Source organism: Penicillium psychrofluorescens (genome assembly GCF_964197705.1).
Source record: "Penicillium psychrofluorescens genome assembly, chromosome: 2".
NCBI classification, from domain to species: Eukaryota; Fungi; Ascomycota; class Eurotiomycetes; order Eurotiales; family Aspergillaceae; genus Penicillium; species Penicillium psychrofluorescens.
In genome coordinates, this window is record NC_133440.1 from 3,366,430 (window position 1) to 3,392,000 (window position 25,571).

Here is a 25,571-nt window from a genome sequence, read left to right on the forward strand (position 1 = left end):
GGTTTAGCGCGTCCTTCTCAGGATTCTTGGAATAAACAGAATAACAAAGAGAGTGCCGTGGGGCAACATTCGGCCTCGGGAGGTACTCTAATGCGGTCGAGATGATGTAAATAATTGCCGACATAACCAATCCTTCTCACGTTTCGTAGAAAGTGGCTTTTTGCCGATTGGACGTGCCATAGCTAACCTTCGAGCCAACGTGCTTGCCATGACTCGAATAATCATAACAAGAATCCTACGGTTGATACGTGTTCACTGAATACGAGCAGCACCATCTTGTAGTTGTGCTGTTCAAATGGAATCTGCCCATTACGTATAATTCACTGGAGTAAACTCATGGGATTTGTACAGCTGTCTAAACCCCAGGTTGATTGGGCAAACCGGTAAATCCTTGTAGTGGTTATGAGCTAATGCATTATTCAGCTGCTAGCAGGCATATGTGAGATGTGAGATATATGATCCTTCGGTATCGTGTTTTGGGAAAGTTGATAAGAATAACAGAGAGCGGTGATGAGGAAGATATATATTTTTAGATGCAAGCTGTATCAGTGGAGCACAACAATACAACAACACTTCATCCATGCTAACCGAGCTTTGTGGAAACAAGTCTCCGTACACTCCAAGCTCATGGGAGCGCGATATGCCAGCTGCCGATGGGATCCGCCTGAAACCTTGATTATTGGCGAAGCCAGCCCCAGTGGGAGGGCCATCAGCCCGAGGCTTTTTTGAGCACCTGAGGCTAAAATTCGCCGGTATTAGAGCCTTTCTTCTGCTGTTAAGTACGCGACTTTCCTGCCGTGAGAAATTTATTCTCAACCGTGATCAGCACTATACTGCAGATCGCTGGTAACTTTCAATAGCATCATCAGAGAGATTGAATCTAGTATTCCGGGTTCAATTTTATATCAGACTACCACCATCCTCACCCACCTAGCGTGCAATCACGATCGCCTCGCGATATTCTACCGGGCATGACCAGATCGTGCTCCGCATATACACAACTATTGCCGAAGTGCTGCCGGGAATTGATGTTGATAGCTCTAATGCGGCTTATGATGGACATCAGGTCTGAGCTGCTCATCGTACGATTGCTGCCTACGAGAACCGACTGTCGAAGTATTCACATCGCGGATTCGACGTATATGTATTAATCGATATATCCATTGATTCCATAGAGACTGATCGTAACGACATCCGAAGAAGAAACTGAGAAAAAAGCCGAGCCTTAAAAAAAAACCCCCCCACATATGCTCAACCGCCCCAAATCAATCCGCTAGATGGTTTCGCCCATACGCTTGCGCTCCAGCAGATGCGGGGGCAGAACATCCTCGGCGGTCTCATTGACATCGGCAAGATCCTCTTCGATCGAGATGTGGTCCTTGATCTTGAAGAGGAAGACGGGGGCAGCGATGAGGATGGAACCGGCTAGCAGGCCCCAGTTGGAGGCCAGCTCGTCCATGTAGGGCGTCTTGACTCGGTCCATGTTCCACACGACCGCTGAGCCGGCGGATTGGAGACCCTTGTAGAAACCTGCCAGGTTGGCGAGTTTGCGGCCCGAGTTACCGAGGGAACCCATCATCCTGGAGGAAAGACGTTAGTTTGGAAGTTGACGATCTGGGATACGATGAAAAAAAGGAAAACTCACCAGTAGACAACACCCTGCCAGCAGGCGTCGTACATGCCATAGAAGAAGTAGAGGAACATGGGGCCGAGGTAGCCCTTGTGGGACCAGTCCCAGGCGTGGAACCCGTCGGGGTTCTTGACCGGGTCGTACGGGGCGGTGCTCTCGCGGGTGTACCACTTCTGCCAGGCATAGCCACCGCCCCAGATAACCATGGTGAGAGAGAGCAAGAAGGCGAGCGCGCCCTTGGCACGGACGGAGCGACGGAAATACTTGAGATCGAGCAGGGGGCCCAGGAACAGGGCGGCGACGATCTGCGCAAACCAGTAGAGGAAGTCATTCAGAGCCTTGGTGCGCGTGTTGAAGATGGCCGCATTCAGGCCGTTCTGCTGGTAGGTGTAGAACCAGTTGGACGACCAGAACATGGGGAAAAGAAGCAGGACACACGGCTCGCTGCGGACGGTTTGCCACATGCCGATGACCTCGCTCTTCCAGCTGGGGTTCTTCATCAGGATGACCTTTGTGCCATCCTTGCGAATGATCTTGTCGGCGTCGCAGATGAACAGAGCCAGGACGGCACCAAAGGCCATGAGCACGATGAAGGCGATGTAGGTGCCATCGGTAACGGTCTTGGCGACCTTGACGTGGATGTTCGTCCCGAGCGGGATCTGTGTGGGAGTGGAAAATTAGCCATGTGCGCGAACGATCGCCGAAAGTCCTCAAGAAGCACATACCAGTGCGCCCACGCAAGCGCCGACGTTGAAGATGGACCAGAACCAGGTGAAGTAGCGGCCCTTGCGCGCCTCAGGGGGGTACGACATCATGATGGTGCCCTGGGCGGCCCAGAGGAGACCGGCGCAAACACCGAGCAAGGCGCCGGCGAAGATGTTGAAACCGCCGACACTCTTGTGGACCGAGACGAGCAGACTGATGGAGTAGATGGTGTAGCCGATACCGCCAAAGGCCAGCGCGATGCGAATCCCGATCCGATTGACCACACCTCCGGCCAGGAAACCGACAACGGCGAACGTGCTGTACAGAGCCATGTTCTGCCCAAAAAAAAAAAGTCAGCTCAGCTCATTTTCGGGCGGAAATGGGCTGTGCGCATACCATTTGATCTGCCACCTGGGTGTCGGTGTTTCCAGCACCACCCAGACCCTGCAGCGCATTGAACATGCCGGGACACATGAAGCAGACGAACGCGATCATGCCCAGCTGGATATGCGGCGATGCGTACCAGCCCAGATCCCAGCGACCGATTTTAATGGACCGGTACATCCAGCCATCCGGGCGGACGAAGGCCTCCGGCTCGGTGGTGGTGGTTTCGGCGGATTTCTCGTTCGACTCCATGGCGGAAAACCAAATCGGGGGGGATGGGAATGGAAATGGGAAAAGGGGTGTGGGGAGAACGTGGGTGTGGAGCAGACAGAAAGCGAGAGGGTCCGGGGAAGAAAAAAAGAAGGGAAGGGGAGAGATCTTTTATTATTCCACACCGACCTCAAATGAATCATCCCAATCGTCGCACCCATAATAATATCACCTCGCCCCCGGCTAACGGGTGTTAATGGATCGGTCATGGATACTACCATTTCCGGCTGCAACGTCGCATTTCACCTTATTTTGCGGGGGTGGCTCCTCGCGTGTTGTGGGCGATTCCATATTATTGGCGGCTCGGCTACACTCAGATCGATAGCAGAGTTACACTACACCTGAGACCCGGATGGAACACGCTCTTGCGACGCTCGGCTTAGGGGTTCATTGGGGGCGCCACTAAACGCCTCGATAAGGACAGCAGGGCCAGTGGGAGCTTGGACCCACCCGACTCTGGGTGATCCGGGACGGGCTTCCTTGGGATCCACACGGTTTGACGTGTAGAGATGGGTTGGGAGTCACACGAGCGGATAGCCTAGGTCGGTTGGCTAGTACCATCCTGGCCCGATGCGAACAAACGCAGGCGGCAAGAAGAAGTTTCGACAAATGGTTGGCCTGACAGGTCACCGGGTTGGTACAGATGCACCCTAGTGACTAAATCCCGAAACCGCCTAGACCGGACTTCGGGCTAGGGTCTCGATCCCTGAGGAACCCGGAGGGAGCTGGAGAGGCAATCGCAGAGGCGAAAATATAGATAGTAACTCGAGGCGCCATGGCTGGCCGGATATACTACTGTACCTACTTCTACTGGAACCGTCCCGGGAGGGTTCTCTCCAAGTGCCACTGGATTCCCTTCACGCTTCCACCACCGCTAGTCGACTGCGAACCGGAACGTTCTCGCCCAAGCCCGGCTGCGGGAAGCCTGACACCTTGACATCCTTCCGAAACACGAGACAATGCGTGGAGCCCCCAAAATGAAACATGCCGATCTGGTCCCCCTTGCGCAACTGATCGCCTTCCCGCACGGAGATCTCACACGTGGAAACCTCTGCCATGCCGACCCCAATAAAGGCCATCAGTCCAATGGCCGGCTCGTCGCTCTCGATAAAGATAATCGCCCGGGTCGCCGTCGCCGTGATGTATGCTTGCGAGGTGACCTCGCCGGCGAGATCGATCTCCTGGGTTTGTCCGCCCGGGTTGCCGACCCCTGAAAACAATGGCTCCGAATAGTATGTGCCAGGCACGACGTAGGCCGCGACGACTTTTCCGGACACGGGCGCGTGCCAGCGGTGGTAGCTCAGCGCGCTCAGGAACGCTTGGTAGACCGTGCCTCCAACAAAGGAGTGGGCACGGGGGTCGTGTGCCAACATGTCGAGCACGGAGTAGGGCTGGCTCTTCATCCAGAAACTGTCGCGTGCGGCGACATTATGCGCAATGCGATAGGGCTGCGCTTCGCAGGCGCTGACAATCACCCGTCCGTCCTCCGGGTCCGCGACGGGGCGCATGCCCTCGCGGAACTGGCGAGTGAAGAAATCATCCCACGACGTAAAGCCATGGTGAGGCGCGGACGGATCGCAGTGGAACATTCCCTGGAAATCCAGTGTCGAGTCCATGGTGGCGCCCACCTTGGCGACAGCGGTGAGGTCGCGAGAGCCCGTGGGACCGAACCAGCCATGCGACGAGTCGTTGAGCACCTTTGCTGAAGCCGGCGAGCGCAGAAACTCCCCCCATGCATCGAGGACTTTCTTGATCATGCCATTGATCTGCGGGTCGAGGAATGCGGCGTATCCGCTCGGCGTGCCCATGGGCCAATCGAGGATCGCATTGATAGGCAGGCCGACGAGGCCCACGCGGTGGGATTTGTCGGTCCAGGATGGGGCGGTGGTGAGAAGGTGGTTGAGCACGCGTAGGAGGTGCGGCGGATCGCGGATCTGCGGGCGCCCGGTCGGATCGTTGCTGTAAGGTTTCTTGTGTGGGATTTCGTTGAACATGCCCGCCAGCAGCATGTATACTCGCGTGTCTGTGTCGATCAGGTGCTGGAATTCCTGGAGGACGGGGTGTAGGGATTGATCGGGATCTTCGTCGACCGTCTTGATGACCCCGCCGAGCCATTCGTGGTGCTGGTCATGGTCTGCGGGCAGCCAGTTGCCGATTCTGGGAATGTCAGGGGTTGTCAATCGCAATGATGTAGGGGGGGCTCTTACTGGTGGAGATGGTGCTTCGGTTGCGACTTTGGAGACATGATGGAAAGAATGATCGTCGCTCAGCCTTGCAGGAGAAAAGCTTGACTGTCAATCACGCTTGGCGAGACCGTTAAGCATTTATAAAGACAAAAAGAGTCGTTGCATCACCATGACGCCCAGGGGCTTGGTCTGGGGAGGATGTTTTGTGGGGACGGTTGGACCTTGGAAGAGAGCGTGGCATGATGTCACCATCGCCGAAATGGGAGAATAATACGTACCAAGTGCCGACGGACAGAGTTAGTTGCATGGTGTTTATTTGGTGGTTATTTAGTAGGGAGATCAAATCACAGCCATGGAGGTGGGCGTTGTATAAAGTCCCTACTGCTTGGAACATTCATCGTTCTCTCAACCATCACTCCCTTCTACTGGATATCGATGAGACAGTAGCCGAACATCAACCTCTCTCCTTCACAATGTGTTGCTTAATTTCAAAACCACCTAGTCTGCCAGGGCCCTTGGTTTCACCACGACAATGCGTTGGAGTCTCAGCTATGCATAACTGTGCATAGCACTAAGTGACTGCATGATGGTGTCGTCCACGCACGCTGTGGCCTAAATCAGCATCGGAGGGAACCGATCGACATGATCTGCAGCCTAGATCTCCCAGGGACGCCCGTCAGTCTCGCCTCGACCCTCTCGCGACGGCCTCGTTCGCAGGCAGCCATAGTGTTTTGTGGCCTTCCCCGCTCCCAGGCTCCCAGCCAACGGGACATGATTAAGGCGAGTCGCTCGCAATATTGAACCAGGTCCTCAACAACCATTCCGACAAACGAGACAATGCCAACCAGCCAAAACCACAAAGCCGACCTAAGTCTCGAGGCCCTAGCCGACCTGCAGGTACCCAGCGACCTCAAGATCTCGCCCGACGGGAGAAAAATTGCCTACGCCCTGCGCACATTCCGCGGCAAAAGCGACCATCCGAAATCATCCATCTGGATCGCCGACGTCGGCATAGAAAAAAGCGCCCACCAATTGACATCGGGCCTGTTCAACGATGAGCAGCCGCAATGGTCCCCGGATGGCGCGTCGATTGCATTCCGGTCCGACCGGGCCCAGCCGGGCAGCGGGTCGGCTGTCTATGTGATGCTGCTGGGCGGGGGAGAAGCATACCCTGTTACCCCAGCTGAGAATCAGAGACAGATTGGGAAGTTTGAGTGGAGTCCCAGCGGTCTTTTCATTGCGTATACCAGTGAAGATGAGAAGACGGACGAACAAGTCCGCAGGGAAAAGGAGAAGGACGACGCCAAGGTCTGGGGCGAGGAGTTGAAGTATCGTCGTCTGCGCGTGGTGCACGTCGCCACGAAACAGATCCGGCTTCTTGTCGGCGGCGAGAGACATGTCTTTGATTTCTCATGGAGTCCCGATGGGCAGCAGATTGCTTATGTGCAGCATCGCGATCCAGATATGAATTCGGCGGGCTTTTATGGTGCTGATATATGCAGTGTCTCTCTGTCGACGGAGATCTCCTCCACTATCACTCACTTCCCAGGACCGATCTCTCGGTTTGCGTGGGGAGATTTCGGGATCTATTTTGTCGCAGGGTATATTTCGACTCACTGTTCCACATCGCGTGTACTATACAGAGTCCTTTGTAAGGAGAACTCGTACATGCAGCAACTTAAAACTTTGGGCGAGGGTAATGTTATTCAAGAGGACCGCCTGCTGGGAGATGGATGCTGCACGTTTGGTCTCGTGAAGAATAAATCCTCGCTGGCTATCCTTGTCCAGAATGGTCTCGAGGATGCAATCTATAGAGTTGAGATCCATCAAAGCTACCATGTATATCGTGGAAAGCATGATATCGCCGCATTTGATGTCGTCGAAACAGCGGAAGGTGTTGTTACTGCCATCACCAAATCCGACGGCTCAACCCCCGAAGAAGTCTTTTCTATCGCGGAATATGGAGATCCAATCAAGCTATCCGATCACAATTCCACCCTTGCAGCTCTGAACATCTCAACCTCACACATAATCTCCGCCACCGGTCCCGACAACTACCCGCTCGATGGAATGATGTACGTCCCATCCCGATTCAAAGAAAGCGATGCCCCGCTCCCTACGATCCTCCTTCCCCATGGAGGCCCATACGGCCGGATAGGCATCGGCTTCTCAATCTGCAACTTCGCCGAGGTTCCACTGCTCGTATCAGCCGGGTACGGAGTGCTATGCCCAAACTATCGCGGCGGCAGTGGACGGGGCCAGACGCACGCCGCATATGCCCGTGGAGGCGTCGGCACCGTCGAATACGAGGACTGCATCGCCATTCTCCGCGAGGCGATTGACAGGGGCCTTGTGGACGCGTCCCGCGTGGCGATCGGTGGCCATTCTCAGGGTGGCTTCCTGTCCTATCTCGCCGTCACCCGTACGGGATTCCAGTTCCGAGCTGCCCTCTGCAGCGCTGGCGTGACAGATTGGGATCTCATGACTATGACGAGCGATGCGTATTGGTTCGAGGCTGATCTGGCCGGTGGTGCGCCGTGGGATGTTGACTCTAATGCCCAGAAGAGCGGAGATGTAGACGCAAAAAGCAAAACAGAGGCTGGAGCGCCGAAAAAATGGATCCGTCAAACAGCCGGTCGACGAGGAAGCGCCCTCTGGCACATGCGCAACGTCAAGACACCGATTCTGATCATACACGGTGAGGCCGATGAGCGAGTGCCTCTCTCACAGGCTGTTGCTTTCTATCGTGCCTGCATCCATAATAATGTTCCCGTGAAGATGGTAACGTATCCGCGAGAAGGCCATATCTACATGGAGAGAAAGCATGTAATTGATATGTGGATGCGGATGAAGCAGTTCTATGATTTGCACTTGAGTTGAGCTTGATAGAACGTAGAATACAGCTATGGGATGAGATGGGATGAAGAATCATTTGTTGTTGAAATAGTTGAGTTGAACTTGACATATTCAATCCCGTAACCTTGAAGTGACATAGACATAGAAATTCAGTAAGGCGAACTAACGACAACAGCCAAATCCTTCCTCTCGCAGATCCTTGCCATTCACTTCATTCCATCATCGGGCTTGTTCTTTCACAGCGTAATTGCAAAAATCTCTGGAATCATGCCCTCCTCATCATCATCGGCTTGCGCGTCGTCCATCTGCTCATCATTCTAGCTTTTCTCTTTCACCTCCTCCTCCTTCTCTCCCTCCTCGTCATCTTCCACTTCATCCCCATCTTCCTCCTCCTCCTCATCACTATCTCCATCAGAAATCATAAGGTGATTCTCAGCGTACCTCTCCGCATTGTCCCACTCATACAAAAAGCTCTCCTTAACCATATCCAAAAAGTCCTGGACATCCTTCTTCAAAACAGCCAGATGCTGAATGCCCGGCAACTCCGACACAGCGCGCAAGAAGGGCGCACGACGCAGGTCTCCAAACCACACAGCGTCGCCACAGGCAATACCCACCCAGTCAGGATACTCACATGCCAGCGCGCAGCTGACAACATGGATCGTGGTCAGGGCATCGCCGCACGCAGCGTTCCAATCAATCTGGCTAGGCAGACTGGCTGTGGCGTAGCATCGGACGCTAATGAGCGGGTGGTAGGACGGCCGCTCTTCTCCTGGTCGACGAGCGACACGCAGGGCGTAGACCTCTGTGAAGGAGTCGTAGTGATACAGCCGGACCTGGTAGTATTCTCCAGGTGGGAACCAGTAGGCTAGGATGCTGGTCCAGACACTGGCGACGTCAGTTGCCGTCGAGTTAGCATTCAGAAGGTCGACTTGGTCATTGATGGCCATGCATTTGTGGAACTGGTGTGACGGGTTTGTTAGTTTCGGGTGTGTTGTTCATGGGGACTGCACGCGAAGGAAGAAAGGCTCACCGTTCGGTCTGCGTAGTCGTGCAAGGTTGGTGCGCTCATCTTGGATTTGTGCTTAGGGTTATTGTGTAGGGCCAGTGTTTGTGTGAGTTGTGAAGAAGAAGTGAGATAAAGGATGAATGCTGGTGTAGGGTGAGAAGACGATGCAAGATGAAAAATGGGTGTTGATTTTTGAGAGTGGGAAGGAACACAGCCCTGAATGGTGCAGAAAAATGCCTTTATTGACCTGATACTTTCCCAGGCGACTGCCAAACACGGTCTATAGCAGCATTACTACCTAGGCACATGATTAGCTTTTATATATGTACGCAACAGTGAATACACAAAGCACTAAAGTAGCGAATGTCGAATAGGCAGAACAGCTTCTATATAAAGCGTTATTGACCCATACTCAAAGCGACTTACCTGATGTGGTCTACTATTCTTCCTATATAAATCGTTGCACATGTCCCTCCTAAAGATGGTTGCTTGATTCTGGTGGAGCAGCGGTGACCTTCCGCGCTAGTCACTGGCTATTGCTCTCTCGTAGCCCCTGCAGACAATTGGGGTGATATTTTTTTGCGTGCTCAAACATGACTATCGGCATTCTGTTTATTACTCCATCTCTAATGTCAGTCATGATCTAAGCTCAGGGGACCAAGTTCATTATTGCCAATCTTCTAGTATCGCCATGGATGCAAACGTATCCTCTCTTCCGCAGCAAACACCTTGTGTATCTCATAGTCCTTTCTTCCGGGAAATAAGTACTTTTCTTCCGGTGTCCACTGGTGAAGAGGGCGTTTACATCCGACATGGTTCCCACTGTACATGAACAAACCGTATGTCTGTAGAGATTCTTTCATCTGCGACGTGAAGGAGCTTGGTAGCTCCCGGTCTTGCATAAACTTCGGCACGCGGTGGTTTCCATCCGGGTCATCCCAAATGATAGCCCAACCGTTATTGCCGCCAGCTCTGAAACCGTTGTGTCTGCACATAATCATGTCATAAAATGCATCCATGCGGATACCGTCCGACTCGAGGAACTGCTCAGTATCAGACAGTGACTCTTGTGGTGTATCAGGCGGCACCTGTGTGAAAAATAGTGTGCTCAGGGTCGTTCTTCTGTGATATCGCGCATGGAAATAAGGAAGCCGCTGTGCGGGTGGCTGTTGGATGAACATTCGGCGCCAACTTGCGCGTTCATACATAAAGGAGCCATGACACTCCTCTCTCGAGATTGGAAGACATTCAAAACTGGATTCGTCAAACTCGCATCTGCCAAAATGATTTAACATGTTATCTTGCTCGTCCGACGATGGCACAAAAGCAGTTTCGGCTGATGTGATTGGGTCAGGGAACCAGAGAGGAAAGCGCTCAGCGAGTAGGGGATTGCGGGCTTTGGTTTCGTACTCCGGTGCAGGCAGGAAGAAAAGATGCTTTTGAAGACGAGGGGAATGAGTTATTAGATCGTGCCATGACCGGGAAACGCGCAGGACAGAGGTCAGTATGGTTTTGATGTCGAGATGGAGGAGGATGTTCTCGAGTACCTCAGGCAATGAGGTAGCATGCTGCGTTGAACCCATTTTGAGAGTGTTGTTGGCAAAAAGGAAAAGAACGGAGGCGAGATACAGATAAAGCGGAGGTTGACTCACATCACGTGTCGGTAAGGTTGTTGGTATTAATAGAACATGAAAACATATTTCGAGGATGGTCGCTTGTTAATAGTCGCTGGTCTAGTCTGGCGCAGTAGTCTCGCGTAAAACCTTTGGAATGTGCCTTCCTATCTACTGGTTTGATTCAATTCCTCGTAGTGTTGACACGAACTCGCAAATCTGATCTATAACATCACAGAAAAATCGGACAAACGTAGAAAATATCGCACCAACATAAATGCTCATTGTCGCGCAGTATGGACATCCCCTCGAAATGATAATGAGGTTCGGGTTGATACAGCCCGAGGCACCTGATACTAACGTCATTCTTCAACGAATTATGAACGGTTGCTCGACACATTTTGAGGTCGATGTAGAGATTCTGCAGGCATTGTCGCCTATAAGCCTTACCTGATACATACTATATCTTTGTCTAGATACTTCTCCCCTAAGCGATGTTTCAAACTTCTCGGTTCACGATATTGCTCTGGTGGATGCTCCGGCATTCCACTTCGCCGTGGACACTTGCCCGAATGGCGAGGTCTACAACATGGCCATTCGAGGCGGTGACTCTGGTGGATTGGATGGTATTGATGTCTGGTCTACCAACATGTGGATCCATGATGTGCGTGTTTCAAGTACCTTTTCTGGTAGTTTGTTTACTGACTGCCACCTTAGATCGAGGTTACTAATAAGGATGAATGCGTCACTGTCAAGAGTCCGTCGAAGAACATTTTGGTGGAAGGCATTTAGTGCAACTGGAGCGGCGGCTGTGCTATGGTCTCGCTAGGTACTGACACTGACATCTCTGATATCACATACCGCAACATCTACACCTGGTCCTCCAACCAGATGTACATGATCAAGAGCTATGGCGGCAACGGCACAGTCTCCAATGTGCTCTTAGAAAACTTCATCGGTACGGCTGTCATTTCCCCGACTGTTCACAGAAGCTCACAAGCAGCCAGGCCATGGCAACGCCTACTCGCTCGACATAGACCAATACTGGAGCAGCATGTCCGAAGCCCCAGGCGATGGCATCCAACTCAACAACGTCACGATCAGTAACTGGAAAGGCACTGAGTCGGACGGAGCCGAGCGAGGTCCTATCAGAGTAGCCTGGGCTGACGCGGTGCCCTGCACCGACGTGACTATCGAGGACTTTGCAATGTGGACCGAGGAAGGTTCTACACAGTGGTACTCCTGTGAGAGCGGTTACGGTTCTGGGTTCTGCTTGGACACTGGCGATGACTACACCTCGTATACCACCACTATGTCCGTCACTGCTGCCCCCTCAGGCTACTCTGCGCCGACAATGGCGTCGGATCTAGCCACTGCCTTTGGTACTGCGATGCCTATCCCCGTCCCTGCTATTCCTACTTCATTTTATCCCGGTGCGACGCCATATAGTAAGTTGGCGGGCGCGAAGTCGTCTTCTGCTTCGAGGAAGAGTTCGACTTATGCTGCTCGGCGTTGGTAGTTGTGTGCCTAGAGCCTCGTAGTGAACATCTAGTTCGAGCCACCATGTAATGGTGCCATTTTCTTTGGATTAATGGTGATATCGTTCGGGTTTGATCTGAAAAATTGTTAAGTCAAAGAAACCTTTTGGCTCGCGAAATGTTTCTTCGCTGTCTCTTCTCGGCCTAAAAGGGTATTTGTTGTCATCTCGAGTCGAAGTGGCGTGTTTGTCGATCTATATGTTTGATGTTTGACCGGGCGCGCCTTCTCGTGTCGCCCCAAACCCAAACCTGACGATCGATCTATCCACGATCACGCCATTGGAAAAAAACTCACTGGAATCAAGGTGACAAAGTTGAATCCTTTTAATGTGATTCGACGCCCGATGGGGCCAAGCACAGGGTTGCAATGGACAAGGGATACGTACTGACAGCTTGTCGCATTCATAAGCCCTTGCTCGCGCGACACGGTCAACAAGTTTCCCTTCGTCCCCCCACACCCACTGCCCATGTCCAGCCCTTCCAAATCCCCCGGGCCGGAGCCCATGGCCGTCGATTCGGATTCTTCATCGCCGCCATCCGCACCCGACGATGGTCCTGACGCGAGCTACAAGGGCAAGGCGGAAGTGCTCAACCACGCCATCCAAAGTATCGGCATGGGTCGCTACCAGTGGCAGCTGTTCGTGGTGATCGGGTTCGGCTGGGCGAGCGACAATCTCTGGCCCATTGTGACATCCTTGATTTTGCCAGCCATCGAAAACGAGTTCCATCCCTCGCAGGGGCCGTTGCTGACTCTGGCGCAAAATATCGGGCTGCTCGTGGGGGCTGTATTTTGGGGGTTCGGATGCGACATCTTCGGTCGCAGGTGGGCGTTCAATCTGACCATCGGCATCACCGGGGTGTTTGGCATGATCGCAGCAGGATCGCCCAATTTTGCAGCTGCTTGTGTGTTTGCCGCATTGTGGTCTGTCGGTGTTGGGGGCAATCTGCCTGTTGACTCGGCCATTTTCCTGGAATTTTTACCGGGAACGCATCAGTATCTGTTGACTATCTTGTCGATTGACTGGGCGTTCGCGCAAGTGTTGGCTAACCTGGTCGCATGGCCCTTGCTGGGGTATCGGACGTGCGAGTCTGGCAAGGATTGTACCAAAGCTAAGAATATGGGATGGCGGTATTTCATGATCGCGATGGGCGGGCTTGCCATGATCATGTTTGTTATCCGCTTTGTCTTTTTCACCATCTATGAATCGCCCAAGTACTTGATGGGCAAAGGCAGAAACACCGAAGCCGTGGAGGTTGTTCATGAAGTGGCGCACCGGAACGGCAAAACATCCTCTCTCTCTCAGAATGAGCTCGATGATCTGGACCATAGCGAGGCGACTGGCATGGATGCGACAGCTATTGTGCGCCAAAACCTCGACAAGCTGAGCCTGAAGCACGTCCGCGCTCTTTTCAACACACGCAAGCGAGCATACGGAACAACGCTTATTGTTCTGGTCTGGGCATTCATTGGACTCGGATATCCACTCTACAACTCCTTCCTGCCCTTCATCCAAGAGTCCCGCGGTCATACTTTCGGAGACGGATCAACATATATCACCTACCGGAATTCTCTGATTATCGCCACGATGGGGATCCCAGGATGTCTCATCGGAGGCGTTTTGGTCGAACTGCCTCGATTCGGACGGAAGGGCGCCTTGTGTTCGTCAACGCTACTTACAGGCGTGTTTCTCCTGGGCTCGACCACGGCAGCATCATCCAACGCCCTTCTTGGCTGGAACTGCGCATTCAACTTCATGAGCAGTCTGATGTATGCCGTTCTGTACGCCTACACGCCCGAGCAATTTCTCACCAAAGACCGAGGCACCGGAAACGCCCTGACTGCCTCTGCCAATCGCATCTTCGGCATCATGGCTCCCATCGTCGCGATGTTTGCTAATCTCAATACTCCTGTTCCGGTGTATGTCAGTGGCGCACTTTTCATTTCGGCTGGTCTGCTGGTGCTTCTGATGCCGTATGAGTCTAGAGGAAAGGCAAGTCTGTGATGGTACTCGGTGGCAAAATTTCTTCTGGAGGCTCAGAACTCTCTGTACATATCACAGATGATGAAATTTCACATGAAATGATTTCTTGGAACATAGTGACCATCTTTGCCCCACAGCCGTTTAATCTAAAACACTCTAAGCATCCCAGCTCAGGTCCACTTGTGGCTCACCGTCCGAGTTACTATGACATCATGTGCGCGACCCCGTCCGATGGAACGAACAAGCCCGGGGGAAAACAAACAGTGATACATGTTCGTCAGCTGGCCCAAGGAATTAATATAAATCAATATAACAAGGTTATGTACCAGCCACTACGGCCCCACGCAGGGTAAGCGAGAGGGCCCATGTGGACTGCTGGGACCTCACCCGGAGAATTTCAACCAATAACCACCGCACGTTACTGGTTATGAGATCAACGCCTGTTGTTTATCAAGGTTCCATACGTCAGATCCATTGTAACGCCACGGATCAAGTGGCTGATAACCAATGATCGACGATTTCGGTGGCCATTCCCATTCGTCTGTGCAGCACTGTCATGACTGTGTGGCTTGTGTCTTGTGGCTGGTCTGTGTAGGACATTATATCATATTGTCTCGACAGCAGGTTTTGGTGGCTGCGACAGACGGGTATATAAAGAGCTCGTTGAGGCAGGTGTTGCATATCATAACTCACAACTCGTCTATCACACACAGACAATCTCCTCAATACTATCCATCTACGTTTACAATTACTTAACAACATACTCAATATGTCTCAAGAGAACAGTAAGTTCCGTGCAATCCACGTCATCAACCTCTCCTGATCTAACGGGATCCGTTCTAACTAGGCGGCGGCCTTCTAGGTGGATTGACCGACACCGTCGGCAAGACTGTGGGCGGCGTCACCAACACGGTAGGCGGCGCCGTGGGTGGTGTCGGAAAGACTGCTGGCGGAGCGACTGAAGGACTGGGCCAGACTGTCTCCGGTGCGACGGAGGGTCTGGGCAATACTACCAAGGACGCGGGCCAGGGTGTCCAGGGATCAGTGGAGAGTGTTGGTGGACAGAAGCAGACTGGCGATAACCCTCTAGGCCTGAGCAAATAGGCTTGAACAGAAGCTAAATAGAGCTACTCTCGAGAGGGGTGGAAGGCCTGTACAGGGCCTAAGGCATGATTTTCGTGTTTTAGTTTAGTTAAGATATGAGATAAGAATGTATTTTGGGGATGTGACAACTTATACTCGGGTCGCCTTGTAGAGCATGAGCTTAATCGACGGGTTATTTTGTAATCTCGATGTTTTTTGCACTATCAACCAATGGTCCAATGATCCGGTCGATTTTCAATGAAAACAATGCTTAAACCTCAATATCTTTACCATCCAACCAATTCTTAGCCAGCCTGTACAAAAGATCATGCTTTTCCCCCGCCGGTGTTCCAACATGTCTCCTATGTCCTGGCATATCCTTCAACACAGTAACACCCATAGTGAGCTCCTGGCAGTAGGCAAGACACTTATAACCCTCAGGGTAGGAGTTAAGCTTCTCCTCATCAAGCTTCGGAAATTTATTCGGATTGACAGGAATCAGCTTATCCTTCTCATACCAGTGCCTGACAAAGCGCGCACCCCAGCGCCCGTCAGTCTTCTCAAAGAAGAAACAGAAGCGGCAATCTGCCTCTGCATCGACCTCTGCGCCGTCAATGGTGAATCGCTGAGTGATAGTAGCTTTCATCTTGGTGACAGCGCGGCTGGCATCGGGCGTGATATCGGTCGTGACACCGTGGCAGCGGTGCATGATAAAAGCGCCCTTGTCCATTCCAGCCTTGGAGGCTGCTATGAAGTCCTTGTAGGAGACTCGGCCAGACCAGGTCGTGTACACGTAGGCTCCGGGGTGGAAGATCGACTCAAAGTTCTCCCACTCACAGGCATCGCTAATTATCGTTATTATTTTTTCAAAGAAGATTACAGCAACCTGAGTACTTGCCGGTAGCAGGGCCAGCCTTCGGCCAGTTCCCGAAGCTTTGCGCGCTCGAGCACCAAATCGGTTGGCCCGTTGTTGCGGATAGCGTGGTCGGGCCTGGTGCCCTGGGGCAGTGAATGAAGATCTGGCATGGTTCTCTGGTATATAGAGAATATTTGTGGCTAACACCTATAATGTGATCGAAGTTGGCTGCTCATGGGAATATTATAGAAGTTCCCCTCACGAAAGGGTGTCGGCAGTCACGGCTAAAGACAAAGCCGAGAGTATGCGGTTCAAACGAGCCCCTCAATTTATGAGGCGGATAGGTAATGTGACCCAAGAATATAACTGCAAATGATTTCGTACGCACACCTTCCTATAGTCCACAGGGAATATGCAGTGCGCCATTATCCATTATTAACGAAGAAATAAGAGAGCCTTCGCCGGCGTTTCGCTACTCTTTCAACATATCACTAGATTGCGCCACCTTGTCTTGCAGACACACTTCTGCCTCCAAATCCGAATCAACGGAATCCAAAGGGCGAACCACCCCCGGAACCACTGCCGGGATCAGTGTCGCTCGGTCAGGCCAGAAATGGTTCAAGGAGAAGTAAAATGTGAAAGAAAGACAGAACCCGTAAAGATAGTTGATAGCATAGAGATGTCGCAGCCCGGTGTCGATGTTGACTTTTGTTGGTGTCACAGAGTGCGCCAGGCCCGGGAGAAGTGGAATAATCACCACCAGATTACACAATAGAGCGCGCCAATTGGTACCGAGCTGGTTTTGATCACATTTATTAGTAAATCTGATTTCAGATCAGAAGTATCGCAGGCCGCATACCTTGTAGTAGTATATGCCTCGCGGATCATATAGAGCAGGGACGTCATATTTGCGTCGCTTAATGAGCCAGTAATCGCAGCAAAGAATGCCCGCAATCGGTGCCATAAAGATGGAATATGCGCCCATGAAGCTGAGAAAGGTTTCGCCGCTCTTAATGATAATCCAGGGACAGAGCGCCCATCCACCCAGAACCATGCACATTATCATTCCGCGTTTAATGTTGAACCATTTCGGGCACATGGTCGTCATATCTGGACGAGAATTAGTATCTAGTGGGCTAGAGCTTGATTGGTACCAACCGTTTGCGAACGAGATTGAGTTAGCTGAGATGTTGTTGCAGATTTGTGCCAACAGCCACAGCGATGAACAGAAAAAGGCCGCGGCTCGCCCACCTGAGGAGCCTTGCCACTGGTCAATTATCTGCAGCGGGCTCCATAAAATGGTCCCATACACCTGTTTAGATGCGCTGGCCGCAATGATCCCAAAAAGACCAGTGGTGACTTTGAAGAGGGGAATCATGGGCAGTTGCCAAACTGGACCGCCTGGCTTCTTGCTGAAGCGCGAGAAATCGGAAATATTGACCGCGAGTGTTGAAAAGCCACCTAGAGCTTCATTAGAATTGAAAGCAATCAATGTAATCCTTAATACAAGCATACCGGTGATTGAGGTCATATTCATCAGCCATAGCCATGCTCGCTCGGCGCCGTGAACTGTGGATGGCTCATGGAATATCGCACTTCCCCCGCCAGCCTTGACCGATATCCAAATTACCATAGCTAACGCCATGGGTGGTACCAGAGTGGACTTGAAAATAAACATGTATTGCAACTTATGGGTCGGTATGAAGAGGAATGGCGTTTGAACGACATGGTAGATAACATAGGAAATCATTCCCTGTGTCGTAATAGCTGCCGATGCTGGCAAATGATTAGGAAGATTGGCGAAGCTGGGCCAAATGGCGGTGATAATCCATCGCATTTGTTAGCTATATGGGGAAACCAGTCATAGACAAGAGCGCGCTCACTGGAGTTACACACTGGCCTCCATACGAGCTCTGGATGCCGAACCAAAACATCGCTAGCACAGCACGGGATGCCACGCAGAAGTATCCGAAGTACGTGCCATAGCTAGCCCGAATAGCGACGGGAAATGGAATGTGAAGGTCAGCTCCTACAGCACCATTGAGGACCGTTGGTATAGCGTTAGACAGCGCCGCAACCAGTGTCAACAACACCGTGTCAGAGGCCGAAAGCCCAGACGCGTACGCCGAGCTGGCAGCGGACCAAGTTGAAACAGTGACCAAGTCAGACAGCCAGTACTGTGTGAAGGTCCAGCCCGTCCAAGTCCATTTCTCTGGCGGAACTGGATCTTGATCGGCATTACTCCACACATGTGGTGGAGCAATACTGCTATCTTGTTTGGGCAGTGTCCAGCGCTTGCGATGGATCAGACGCATCGCCATTGTTGACAATACCGAGACATCCGGGGTTGGATTGTTCTTTTGAGGTTTGTTTGTCCCCACATTCTTGCTGCATGGCCTCGCTTGTAACGAGATTAACCTTTGGCATCTCACAGGCGATGGCGTTCTCTATCTTACTACCTCTGTCATTATCATTATCATTATCGTTATCGCTACGCAGCCACCCTTCACCCTAGCGTCGGCCGAGCTGATAACACAAGATTGCTATATAGGCACGGATCACCACGATCAAGCCCCGTCTCTCGCCCGATATTGCTGGAGTCATCTGCTTCAAAGAGATCTCACTGGAAATTAATAGCAAAAATGATGAATCCGTCTGCCAGAAGAAAGCGACTGGCGTGTGCAGAGTGTACCCGGCGAAAGATCAAGTGCGATAAGGTCCTGCCGTGTCGGAATTGCCGCCATAGGTAAGATCATATCCCAGGAATCTCGGCTATTGAATTCGGATTCTTACGGGGTTGGAACTTGAAGAGGCAGCACCTGCTATCGCTCACCACACGTTTCTCCTTACTCACGGACGACTGCAGGATCTCCACAAATTCCCCGGCCTAGTGGATCCCGCCCAAAGGAACTGACTGGGACCCTCGCTGCCTGCCTCAACGAGCTGCAAGCTACACTGCAGGCAGTGAGAAGTCACGAGAGTTCAAGTCCCAACTTTAATGACAGTGCAGTGTCGCTGTCCGCAATACCGGAAGGCATATCAACTCGAGCGCCGTCGGAAGTGGAGAATACGAGTCCCAGCCGTGAGACGGCCGAAGTGGAGGATGCGGCGACCATCTTGGAATTCTTGGCATGGGGCCGACGAAAAGTCCCCGATTTCGACGGTCTAGTCGAAGATCCAAATTGCGCGCCTGCACAGTCACCCGGAGATGTATCTCTACGGGGTGGTCCTACAGACCCTCCCCAGTTGCGTTTCACAGATGATGCGTCTTCACTTCCACTCCTGCAACTGTTACTTCCTGAGCCACCCACTTTACTGCGAATGGTCAACTATCACTGCGAGTGTCTTCTGTGGTATCACGCTTCATTCCATGGGCGCATATTCCTGGAAGAAGTCGACCGTTTTATCAAACAACACCATGGCCGTATTGATAACCAGCAGATCGATCTTCAGTGGGTTGCACTTCTCTTTGCCGTACTGGCAGGAAGCATGACATGTGCACCTCGCTCAGTGTCTACTTCGTGGGGGTTTCAAGATCCTGAGCGTACTAACTTGGCTCATCGAATTTTCAAAGCCGCCTCGGTCTGTCTGAATCTGGCGGATTTTACTGCTCGCCATTCCTTGTATGGGATCGAGTGTATTGCGACAATGACAATAAGCGCTCACTTGCTGGGTCATTCTAATAGCCACTCCGTCAAGCTTGCATCTGCTGTCCGGATTGCGCAGAGCTTGGGTATGCATAGACTGGGCGAGGAACCCGACGATCATCTAAGCAATCCAGTAAGAAGGGAGATCGGCAGACGACTATGGACGGAGCTATGTATCCAGGATTGGTTTTCAATTCCCTTTTCAGAAAGCTATCTGATTCGACGCCGAGATTTTAACACGGGCAAGCCTCGAAATTGCATGGATGATGACGGAATGACCCCTGTCTCAGACAATATACCAACTCCTGTGACCTATCATCGTTTCCTATACGACATTGCGACACTCATGCCTCAGCTTCAAGATGACCTATCTGCATCGCACACATTATATACAAAATATGAGCATGTCATCCGATACGACACAAAAATGCGCACATTGGTCAGCAAGCATATTCCTTCTTGTCTTAGCAATGCTACTCTCGAATCATCTTGGCCGTGCTACGTACCTTGGGCACGACACTGCCTGACTATTAGCTCCGCTCACAAAATCATCATGATTCATCGCAAGTTTCTTTGGTCAAGCTTCACCAACCCGGCGTTTACATTTACCCGCAAGACCTGTATCGCGGCGGCGAAAACCATAATTCGAGAACAGAAGCAACTGGTTAGGGAAGATGGACCGATACTTTGGATTTATCACGCGTTTAGCGTGGCAGCAAGCGTAAGTATCTAATGCTCGTTCAATTCTCTACTACATGGATACTCACCTGATTCTAGATCATACTGTGCTTAGATCTTTTTTTCCAGCCTCTACCTGACTGTGACCAGCGAGAAAATCGCGATTTAGCCAAACACGTGATTGAGATCTTGTCTCAAAGCGATATAAGCATGATTGCCATAAGGGGGGTTAAAATATTGCGTCTGCTGCTTCGCCTAGATCAAGATCGGGGCAAAGAATCATCGGGCTGGGATATTCGTGGCCTCGTACAATCGTTCTGTGAGCAGGAGGCATCCTCAAGCCATACAGATGATCGGCGACCGGATGTTAACCTGCCATCTATGACTGAACCGCGTTCGCCAGTTTCTACCCTGCAACCATCAGGATTCGCAGCCCGGGAGTCTCATACAGAAGAACTTTATAGCAACTTCCTTGCACCAAACTCTAGCTTTTGGGTACATGATTCCTTAGAAGACATCTTGCTACTCGCGCAGAATGGAGGGGGATGATATAGGAATAGATTTAATGTGTCAATTAGGATGAAAATGCATCTACTTCGAAGCCTCGCAGCTTGTTCCATCACTCGTTCGCGAACAACCATGGGGGCACGCGTAGCTCGGGTCGTACTGCCACAAGAAATAGGGATCGGTCTCATTGGTGAGAACATTCCCCATCAATCGCGCCTGACTCGGAAGGTCGAAAGAGGCCTCAAAGACATCCAATGAAGAAATACGGATCTGACCCCAGCCTTTTCGGATTAGTGTATCGATCGACGTTCCGTAGACATATTCTCGGAACCCTGCCCAACGAATCGCAGAGGCACACTTTGTCCTCATTAGCTAATTATCCGAATATGCTCAAAGGCCGTAGTTATCATACCATAGGACAGCTCTCAGCATTTGTGTACAGCGTTAGGTCGGCGAATGCATCTTGTGCCTCAGACGCGCTCATGCGGAACTTGCCATGGGGGTCAGTTAGAATCGCCGTGCAATTCTTGATGGCTGCCATTTCTCCTGTAGGATGAAAGTTCGAATCAGCAAATGCGAGGTATATTAAGAAGCCAGAAGTTAATCTTACCGTGGAGAGAAGGATTCCCGGTATTTTCATTCTCATTGACGCCCATGCAAATGAGCTTTCCCGCTTCGGAGGCCGTGTGGTTGACGATGACCGTTCCGAAGGCGGCAAACGGACAAGGAGAGCCACTGATCTCTCCTAATGCTTCGTTTGCCAAGCGCATCCAGTGGGCTCGAGTCGGGAACGTGATGCCATTGATCATCAGATTCGTGTCCGCAAGTACCACTGCCAGCGCCGCAGGGAGAATTGCGCTGAGCAGGGCGAAGACACAGACTGAAGAGCGCATGTTTGAATTTCCGGGGGTAAGGAATGATCCAAGGCAAACGCTTAGCTACCCGTTTACAATGGCGAGATGTTAAATCAATTGCATCTCTGCGGGAATCTTCAATTCTAATCAAGCCGGACGGGATCTATCGTCGGCCGTCGCCCTAGCGGCCCAGAATTCTTGAACCCAGCACCTTGTTTATCGATAAGAGCACTGATAAGGTGTAATATCACGATTCTCGAAACACATGGTGTCTCCCTATCATCATTAGGCGATAAAGCTGCCATGAGTTTGGATTAGAATCATTGATCAATGACGCGCCATTGGTCAGTCTAACAACGCTTGTTTCTGCGTGTGAATAGCATCATGGCTCGATAGAGAATAAGAAAGTAATAGATACTGTATAAGCAAATATGGTATCTAGTCCTTCGCCTATTTGGCTGCAAAAGAGCGCAAAGGCGAGTATGCTATCCATGAAAGGAAATTCACTTTCGAGCTATCGGCATTATGCCAGGCAAAATCATTATTCGTTCGGCTAGTATCAAGTGATATAACAGATACATAGTCTCGCCTAGGCCATCAGGGGAATCGGCACAGGTCCCTTAGGACCAATACTGCCACTTATGTTTGCCTGGTGCATAGAACGAGGACCCATGGTGATCGGATAGTCAATAGCAGAATGGAAGAGTCCATAATTATCCCAAATTACCATGTCTCCTTCCTCGGCCGGGGCCAGCAGGATGTACTCGGGCTTGAGGATCCGGTTCTGGATACCCAAAATAAACTTGCGAATCTCTGCCACATCCTCAATAATACGAGGCTCCTCCTCTAAGGAGCTACGCAGATAAAGCTTTCGGGCACATATTCCGTGGACCTGGAAGGCTTTCTCACCCGTTAAGGGGTTCACCCAGACCAATGGATACTATTCGTCAAGTTAGCCAACAGATCAGGCGACTCGGGGCTCGATCAGATCAATACCTTCTTCACTGCCGTCGTATCATATTCCCCAAGCTCTTCTTCCGTGAGACGCTCGCCCCCTTCTGCTAGACCAAGTCCGTTAGTATTGCCCTTGCACTTCTCAATCCACTTGTACGGATAGGGCGCATATTCGACCCAGCTGTGATCGACCAACGCCTGCTCTTCGGGCGATAACATGAGATAAAGCTGAGATGTGCTAAAATACGCAGTCTGTCCCGGTGGGGACTGCATGGTCTGATCAGACCCGTCCGCCCATTGAACAGTGAGATTGGGTCCTTTGGGAAGGGTAACGCAGCGCAAGGTTGTGAACCACGCAGGATCCTTCCCATACAGTGGAGCATCGATATGCCAGCGTTGAAAACGTGTGATGCCTTGCTCAAATTCTTCCATGGATGGTGGCTTGGCGTGGAAGTCATTGCTGAGTCCGCGTTCGATGGTGTGGTTTTCAATACCGAAGTGGTTCTCTCCTTGGAAGCCCTTGCCGATTAATCTGACGTTTTCTGCGCCGGGGATTCCGATGACCTCTCTTCCTTGCTAATATCCGTCAGAACCCGTGAAAATGAACAAAAGGATTGGATGGGAAGGCATACAGCAAGAAGTCCGCCCTTCGCCCGGAATGTGGTAAGGTTTCCGTGACTGTGGCCATCAGTGGCCTTGGGATCCAGCCGGGTCACCAGTTCCCATTGCTTCTTAGGATCCAAGTTGCGTTGGGCTTTGACGACAATGACCTTGTGGCGCCAGACCGCAGCCTTGAGACGATCGACATCGTCATCTATCCATGCATGTTAGATCCGGCCTCCAACCATTAAGATAGTGGGTTCAATGGGGACCCACCTGAGATGTTGTTCAAGTCCACTCCAGTCACGCGAGCCCCGAACTGTCAAATAATGAGCTTGGAAGTACTGCTACTAGGCTATTAAACATGACTACTCACGTTGAATTTTTGCTCAGGTGTCCGCTCCAGCGGTGTCACAGCGAAGGAAGTGTGGTAGTCCATTGCGTACGATCGATTGTTGCTTCTGATGTTAAGAAGGCGTTAATTGACGATCCGATTGATTTGATTTATGGATTTTTGATCAATCTAGCAGGTTCTTTCCCCAGAAATTGAAGGGGACATTTTATCAATTGCATGGATTTCCATTGGTCTGACCTATTATCTTCCCCGGCCGAGCCCGTCCGAGCCCCCGCGGCATCCCAGCAGAGATAAGCATTGCACATCACATACGCGATTCGTTATCCATTCAGGCAATATCGATTACCATCCTTAAAGTTTGTTTGTTATCCAAGACAAATAACCCCGACATCTATTTCCATATCGTCGCACGGACCATACAGACATGGCAGAGCCATCCCGGCCGACAGCACGGCCGATCTTGTCGGCCGCTTAATCACTACCCAGTCGGATTCCGCAAAGCTCCTCGTCGCAGAACTGACAAAGGTGCTCAAATCATTCGAAGTGTTTCGCAAATTTATCTAGATATGAGATGTCAAATGACAAGAAAGTATAGCCTGCTACTGAGGGACTTATTGAACCAACAAAGCCCGGACATATGTGATACACCGTGTCTCTTTAAAGCTGACATTTTAAGATTCAAGATTTTGAAGAAGAAATAAAAATATCGGATATAGTGTGATTGTGCCTAGGGTATACTATCTACTTGTCGGCCTTTTCAAGAAGAGTTTCGATAGCTTTAATGGATCCCTCCAAATTCTGAAGGATCATCTGATGTCCAACGCCCTCAAGGACATCCACCCACGCATTGTCTCCAATCAACCCCTGTAGTCCCACGGATCTTTCTGGAGGAGAGATGATGTCGCCGCTTCCTGCCAAAAGCAAAGTCGGGGCACTGATCAGGCTGTAATCCGGATCAAGATGATCAAGACCTGCGACCGCTTCACATGCTCTGGCATAGGATTCGGCGTCACAGCTAGCCACTGCTTCTCGAACTTTCTGGCGGAGCTCGGGTTCGACCGTTCCTTGTAACGGGAAATTGGAGGTAGATGCTGTCTCCGCTGCAGCTTGAATCCCTTCTGTGCGCGTTTTGGTCGCTAGACCTAGCATACGCTCTCTTGCGGCGGGAATGTGGGCGACTGAGCGACCTGCTCCAAGCAGGGCGAGGCCTCGAATCTGATCTGGGTGTCTCGAGGCGTAGTGCATTGAGACGATAGCCCCGAGGCTGTGGCCGATGAAGAGCAATTTCCCCCCGGAAGAGTCCCCAGCAGGACCTTGCAGAGATGCCACGAGATGTTCCAGGTTGTCGACATAGCGGGGGAGAGAAAGCGTAGTGTCAGGCGAAGATAAAGTGGTTTTGCCGAATCCCTCGAAATCAACGCAGACCAGGCGGTTGATCTGTGGCGACAGAGACTGTAAAATTGGCCGGAATGTCTCGGTCGATCCACCTAGTCCGTGAAGAAGAATAATGAGAGGGCCTGATGGGTTACCCGTTTGGGTGAAATGTAGGTTTGTGCCGTTGGGTGTCTTGTGATAGAATGATGTAGAGGATGGATCCATGTTGAAAAATGGGACTCGAAGCGAATAGGTAATTACTGCAAATCGATCTTGAGGTAGCTTGAAAACTACAAGAGAAGAGGAATTCAATAGAAATGAAATTACTATTCTACTAAGGCGGGCCCGATCAACGGGTCCGTCCACGGCCGAGGTGCCCATCCATATCCGCTCTGCGGCCGTCCATTTGCCTGCCAAATCCAATCAGATATCACCTTGGAATAGATGTCCAGATAAAAAGGACAAAAAAACCAATGTAAGCAAAGTATCC

At 51.4% G+C, this 25,571-nt stretch overlaps 11 protein-coding genes across 11 annotated transcripts; 4 read left to right on the plus strand and 7 right to left on the minus strand.

Moving 5' to 3' along the window:
- Nucleotides 1–1,273: 1,273 nt before the first annotated feature.
- PFLUO_LOCUS3447 (uncharacterized protein) lies at nucleotides 1,274–2,971 on the minus strand (the record flags this gene model as incomplete). The annotated part of the gene is made up of 4 exons (XM_073780695.1): nucleotides 1,274–1,580; nucleotides 1,646–2,289; nucleotides 2,356–2,670; nucleotides 2,732–2,971. The coding sequence occupies 4 exons, from the start codon at nucleotides 2,969–2,971 to the stop codon at nucleotides 1,274–1,276; spliced, it is 1,506 nt and encodes a 501-aa protein (XP_073637524.1).
- Nucleotides 2,972–3,846: 875 nt separating this feature from the next.
- Nucleotides 3,847–5,234, minus strand: PFLUO_LOCUS3448 (uncharacterized protein; the record flags this gene model as incomplete). The annotated part of the gene is made up of 2 exons (XM_073780696.1): nucleotides 3,847–5,146; nucleotides 5,197–5,234. 2 exons carry the CDS (start codon nucleotides 5,232–5,234, stop codon nucleotides 3,847–3,849), a joined length of 1,338 nt encoding a protein of 445 aa, XP_073637525.1.
- A 778-nt stretch (nucleotides 5,235–6,012) lies between these two features.
- PFLUO_LOCUS3449 (uncharacterized protein) lies at nucleotides 6,013–8,055 on the plus strand (the record flags this gene model as incomplete). Its single annotated transcript, XM_073780697.1, has 1 exon — nucleotides 6,013–8,055. One exon carries the CDS (start codon nucleotides 6,013–6,015, stop codon nucleotides 8,053–8,055), a length of 2,043 nt encoding a protein of 680 aa, XP_073637526.1.
- A 293-nt stretch (nucleotides 8,056–8,348) lies between these two features.
- PFLUO_LOCUS3450 (uncharacterized protein) lies at nucleotides 8,349–9,103 on the minus strand (the record flags this gene model as incomplete). Its single annotated transcript, XM_073780698.1, has 2 exons — nucleotides 8,349–8,993; nucleotides 9,065–9,103. The coding sequence occupies 2 exons, from the start codon at nucleotides 9,101–9,103 to the stop codon at nucleotides 8,349–8,351; spliced, it is 684 nt and encodes a 227-aa protein (XP_073637527.1).
- Nucleotides 9,104–11,242: 2,139 nt separating this feature from the next.
- PFLUO_LOCUS3451 (uncharacterized protein) lies at nucleotides 11,243–12,172 on the plus strand (the record flags this gene model as incomplete). The annotated part of the gene is made up of 4 exons (XM_073780699.1): nucleotides 11,243–11,317; nucleotides 11,371–11,410; nucleotides 11,483–11,611; nucleotides 11,661–12,172. 4 exons carry the CDS (start codon nucleotides 11,243–11,245, stop codon nucleotides 12,170–12,172), a joined length of 756 nt encoding a protein of 251 aa, XP_073637528.1.
- A 486-nt stretch (nucleotides 12,173–12,658) lies between these two features.
- Nucleotides 12,659–14,194, plus strand: PFLUO_LOCUS3452 (uncharacterized protein; the record flags this gene model as incomplete). The annotated part of the gene is made up of 1 exon (XM_073780701.1): nucleotides 12,659–14,194. The coding sequence occupies one exon, from the start codon at nucleotides 12,659–12,661 to the stop codon at nucleotides 14,192–14,194; it is 1,536 nt and encodes a 511-aa protein (XP_073637529.1).
- A 748-nt stretch (nucleotides 14,195–14,942) lies between these two features.
- Nucleotides 14,943–15,277, plus strand: PFLUO_LOCUS3453 (uncharacterized protein; the record flags this gene model as incomplete). Its single annotated transcript, XM_073780702.1, has 2 exons — nucleotides 14,943–14,958; nucleotides 15,021–15,277. 2 exons carry the CDS (start codon nucleotides 14,943–14,945, stop codon nucleotides 15,275–15,277), a joined length of 273 nt encoding a protein of 90 aa, XP_073637530.1.
- Nucleotides 15,278–15,527: 250 nt separating this feature from the next.
- Nucleotides 15,528–16,282, minus strand: PFLUO_LOCUS3454 (uncharacterized protein; the record flags this gene model as incomplete). Its single annotated transcript, XM_073780703.1, has 2 exons — nucleotides 15,528–16,101; nucleotides 16,155–16,282. 2 exons carry the CDS (start codon nucleotides 16,280–16,282, stop codon nucleotides 15,528–15,530), a joined length of 702 nt encoding a protein of 233 aa, XP_073637531.1.
- Nucleotides 16,283–21,350: 5,068 nt separating this feature from the next.
- On the minus strand, nucleotides 21,351–21,837 carry PFLUO_LOCUS3455 (uncharacterized protein; the record flags this gene model as incomplete). The annotated part of the gene is made up of 2 exons (XM_073780704.1): nucleotides 21,351–21,490; nucleotides 21,555–21,837. 2 exons carry the CDS (start codon nucleotides 21,835–21,837, stop codon nucleotides 21,351–21,353), a joined length of 423 nt encoding a protein of 140 aa, XP_073637532.1.
- A 550-nt stretch (nucleotides 21,838–22,387) lies between these two features.
- PFLUO_LOCUS3456 (uncharacterized protein) lies at nucleotides 22,388–23,791 on the minus strand (the record flags this gene model as incomplete). Its single annotated transcript, XM_073780705.1, has 5 exons — nucleotides 22,388–22,738; nucleotides 22,795–23,328; nucleotides 23,385–23,566; nucleotides 23,629–23,671; nucleotides 23,729–23,791. The coding sequence occupies 5 exons, from the start codon at nucleotides 23,789–23,791 to the stop codon at nucleotides 22,388–22,390; spliced, it is 1,173 nt and encodes a 390-aa protein (XP_073637533.1).
- Nucleotides 23,792–24,448: 657 nt separating this feature from the next.
- Nucleotides 24,449–25,306, minus strand: PFLUO_LOCUS3457 (uncharacterized protein; the record flags this gene model as incomplete). The annotated part of the gene is made up of 1 exon (XM_073780706.1): nucleotides 24,449–25,306. The coding sequence occupies one exon, from the start codon at nucleotides 25,304–25,306 to the stop codon at nucleotides 24,449–24,451; it is 858 nt and encodes a 285-aa protein (XP_073637534.1).
- Nucleotides 25,307–25,571: the final 265 nt, after the last annotated feature.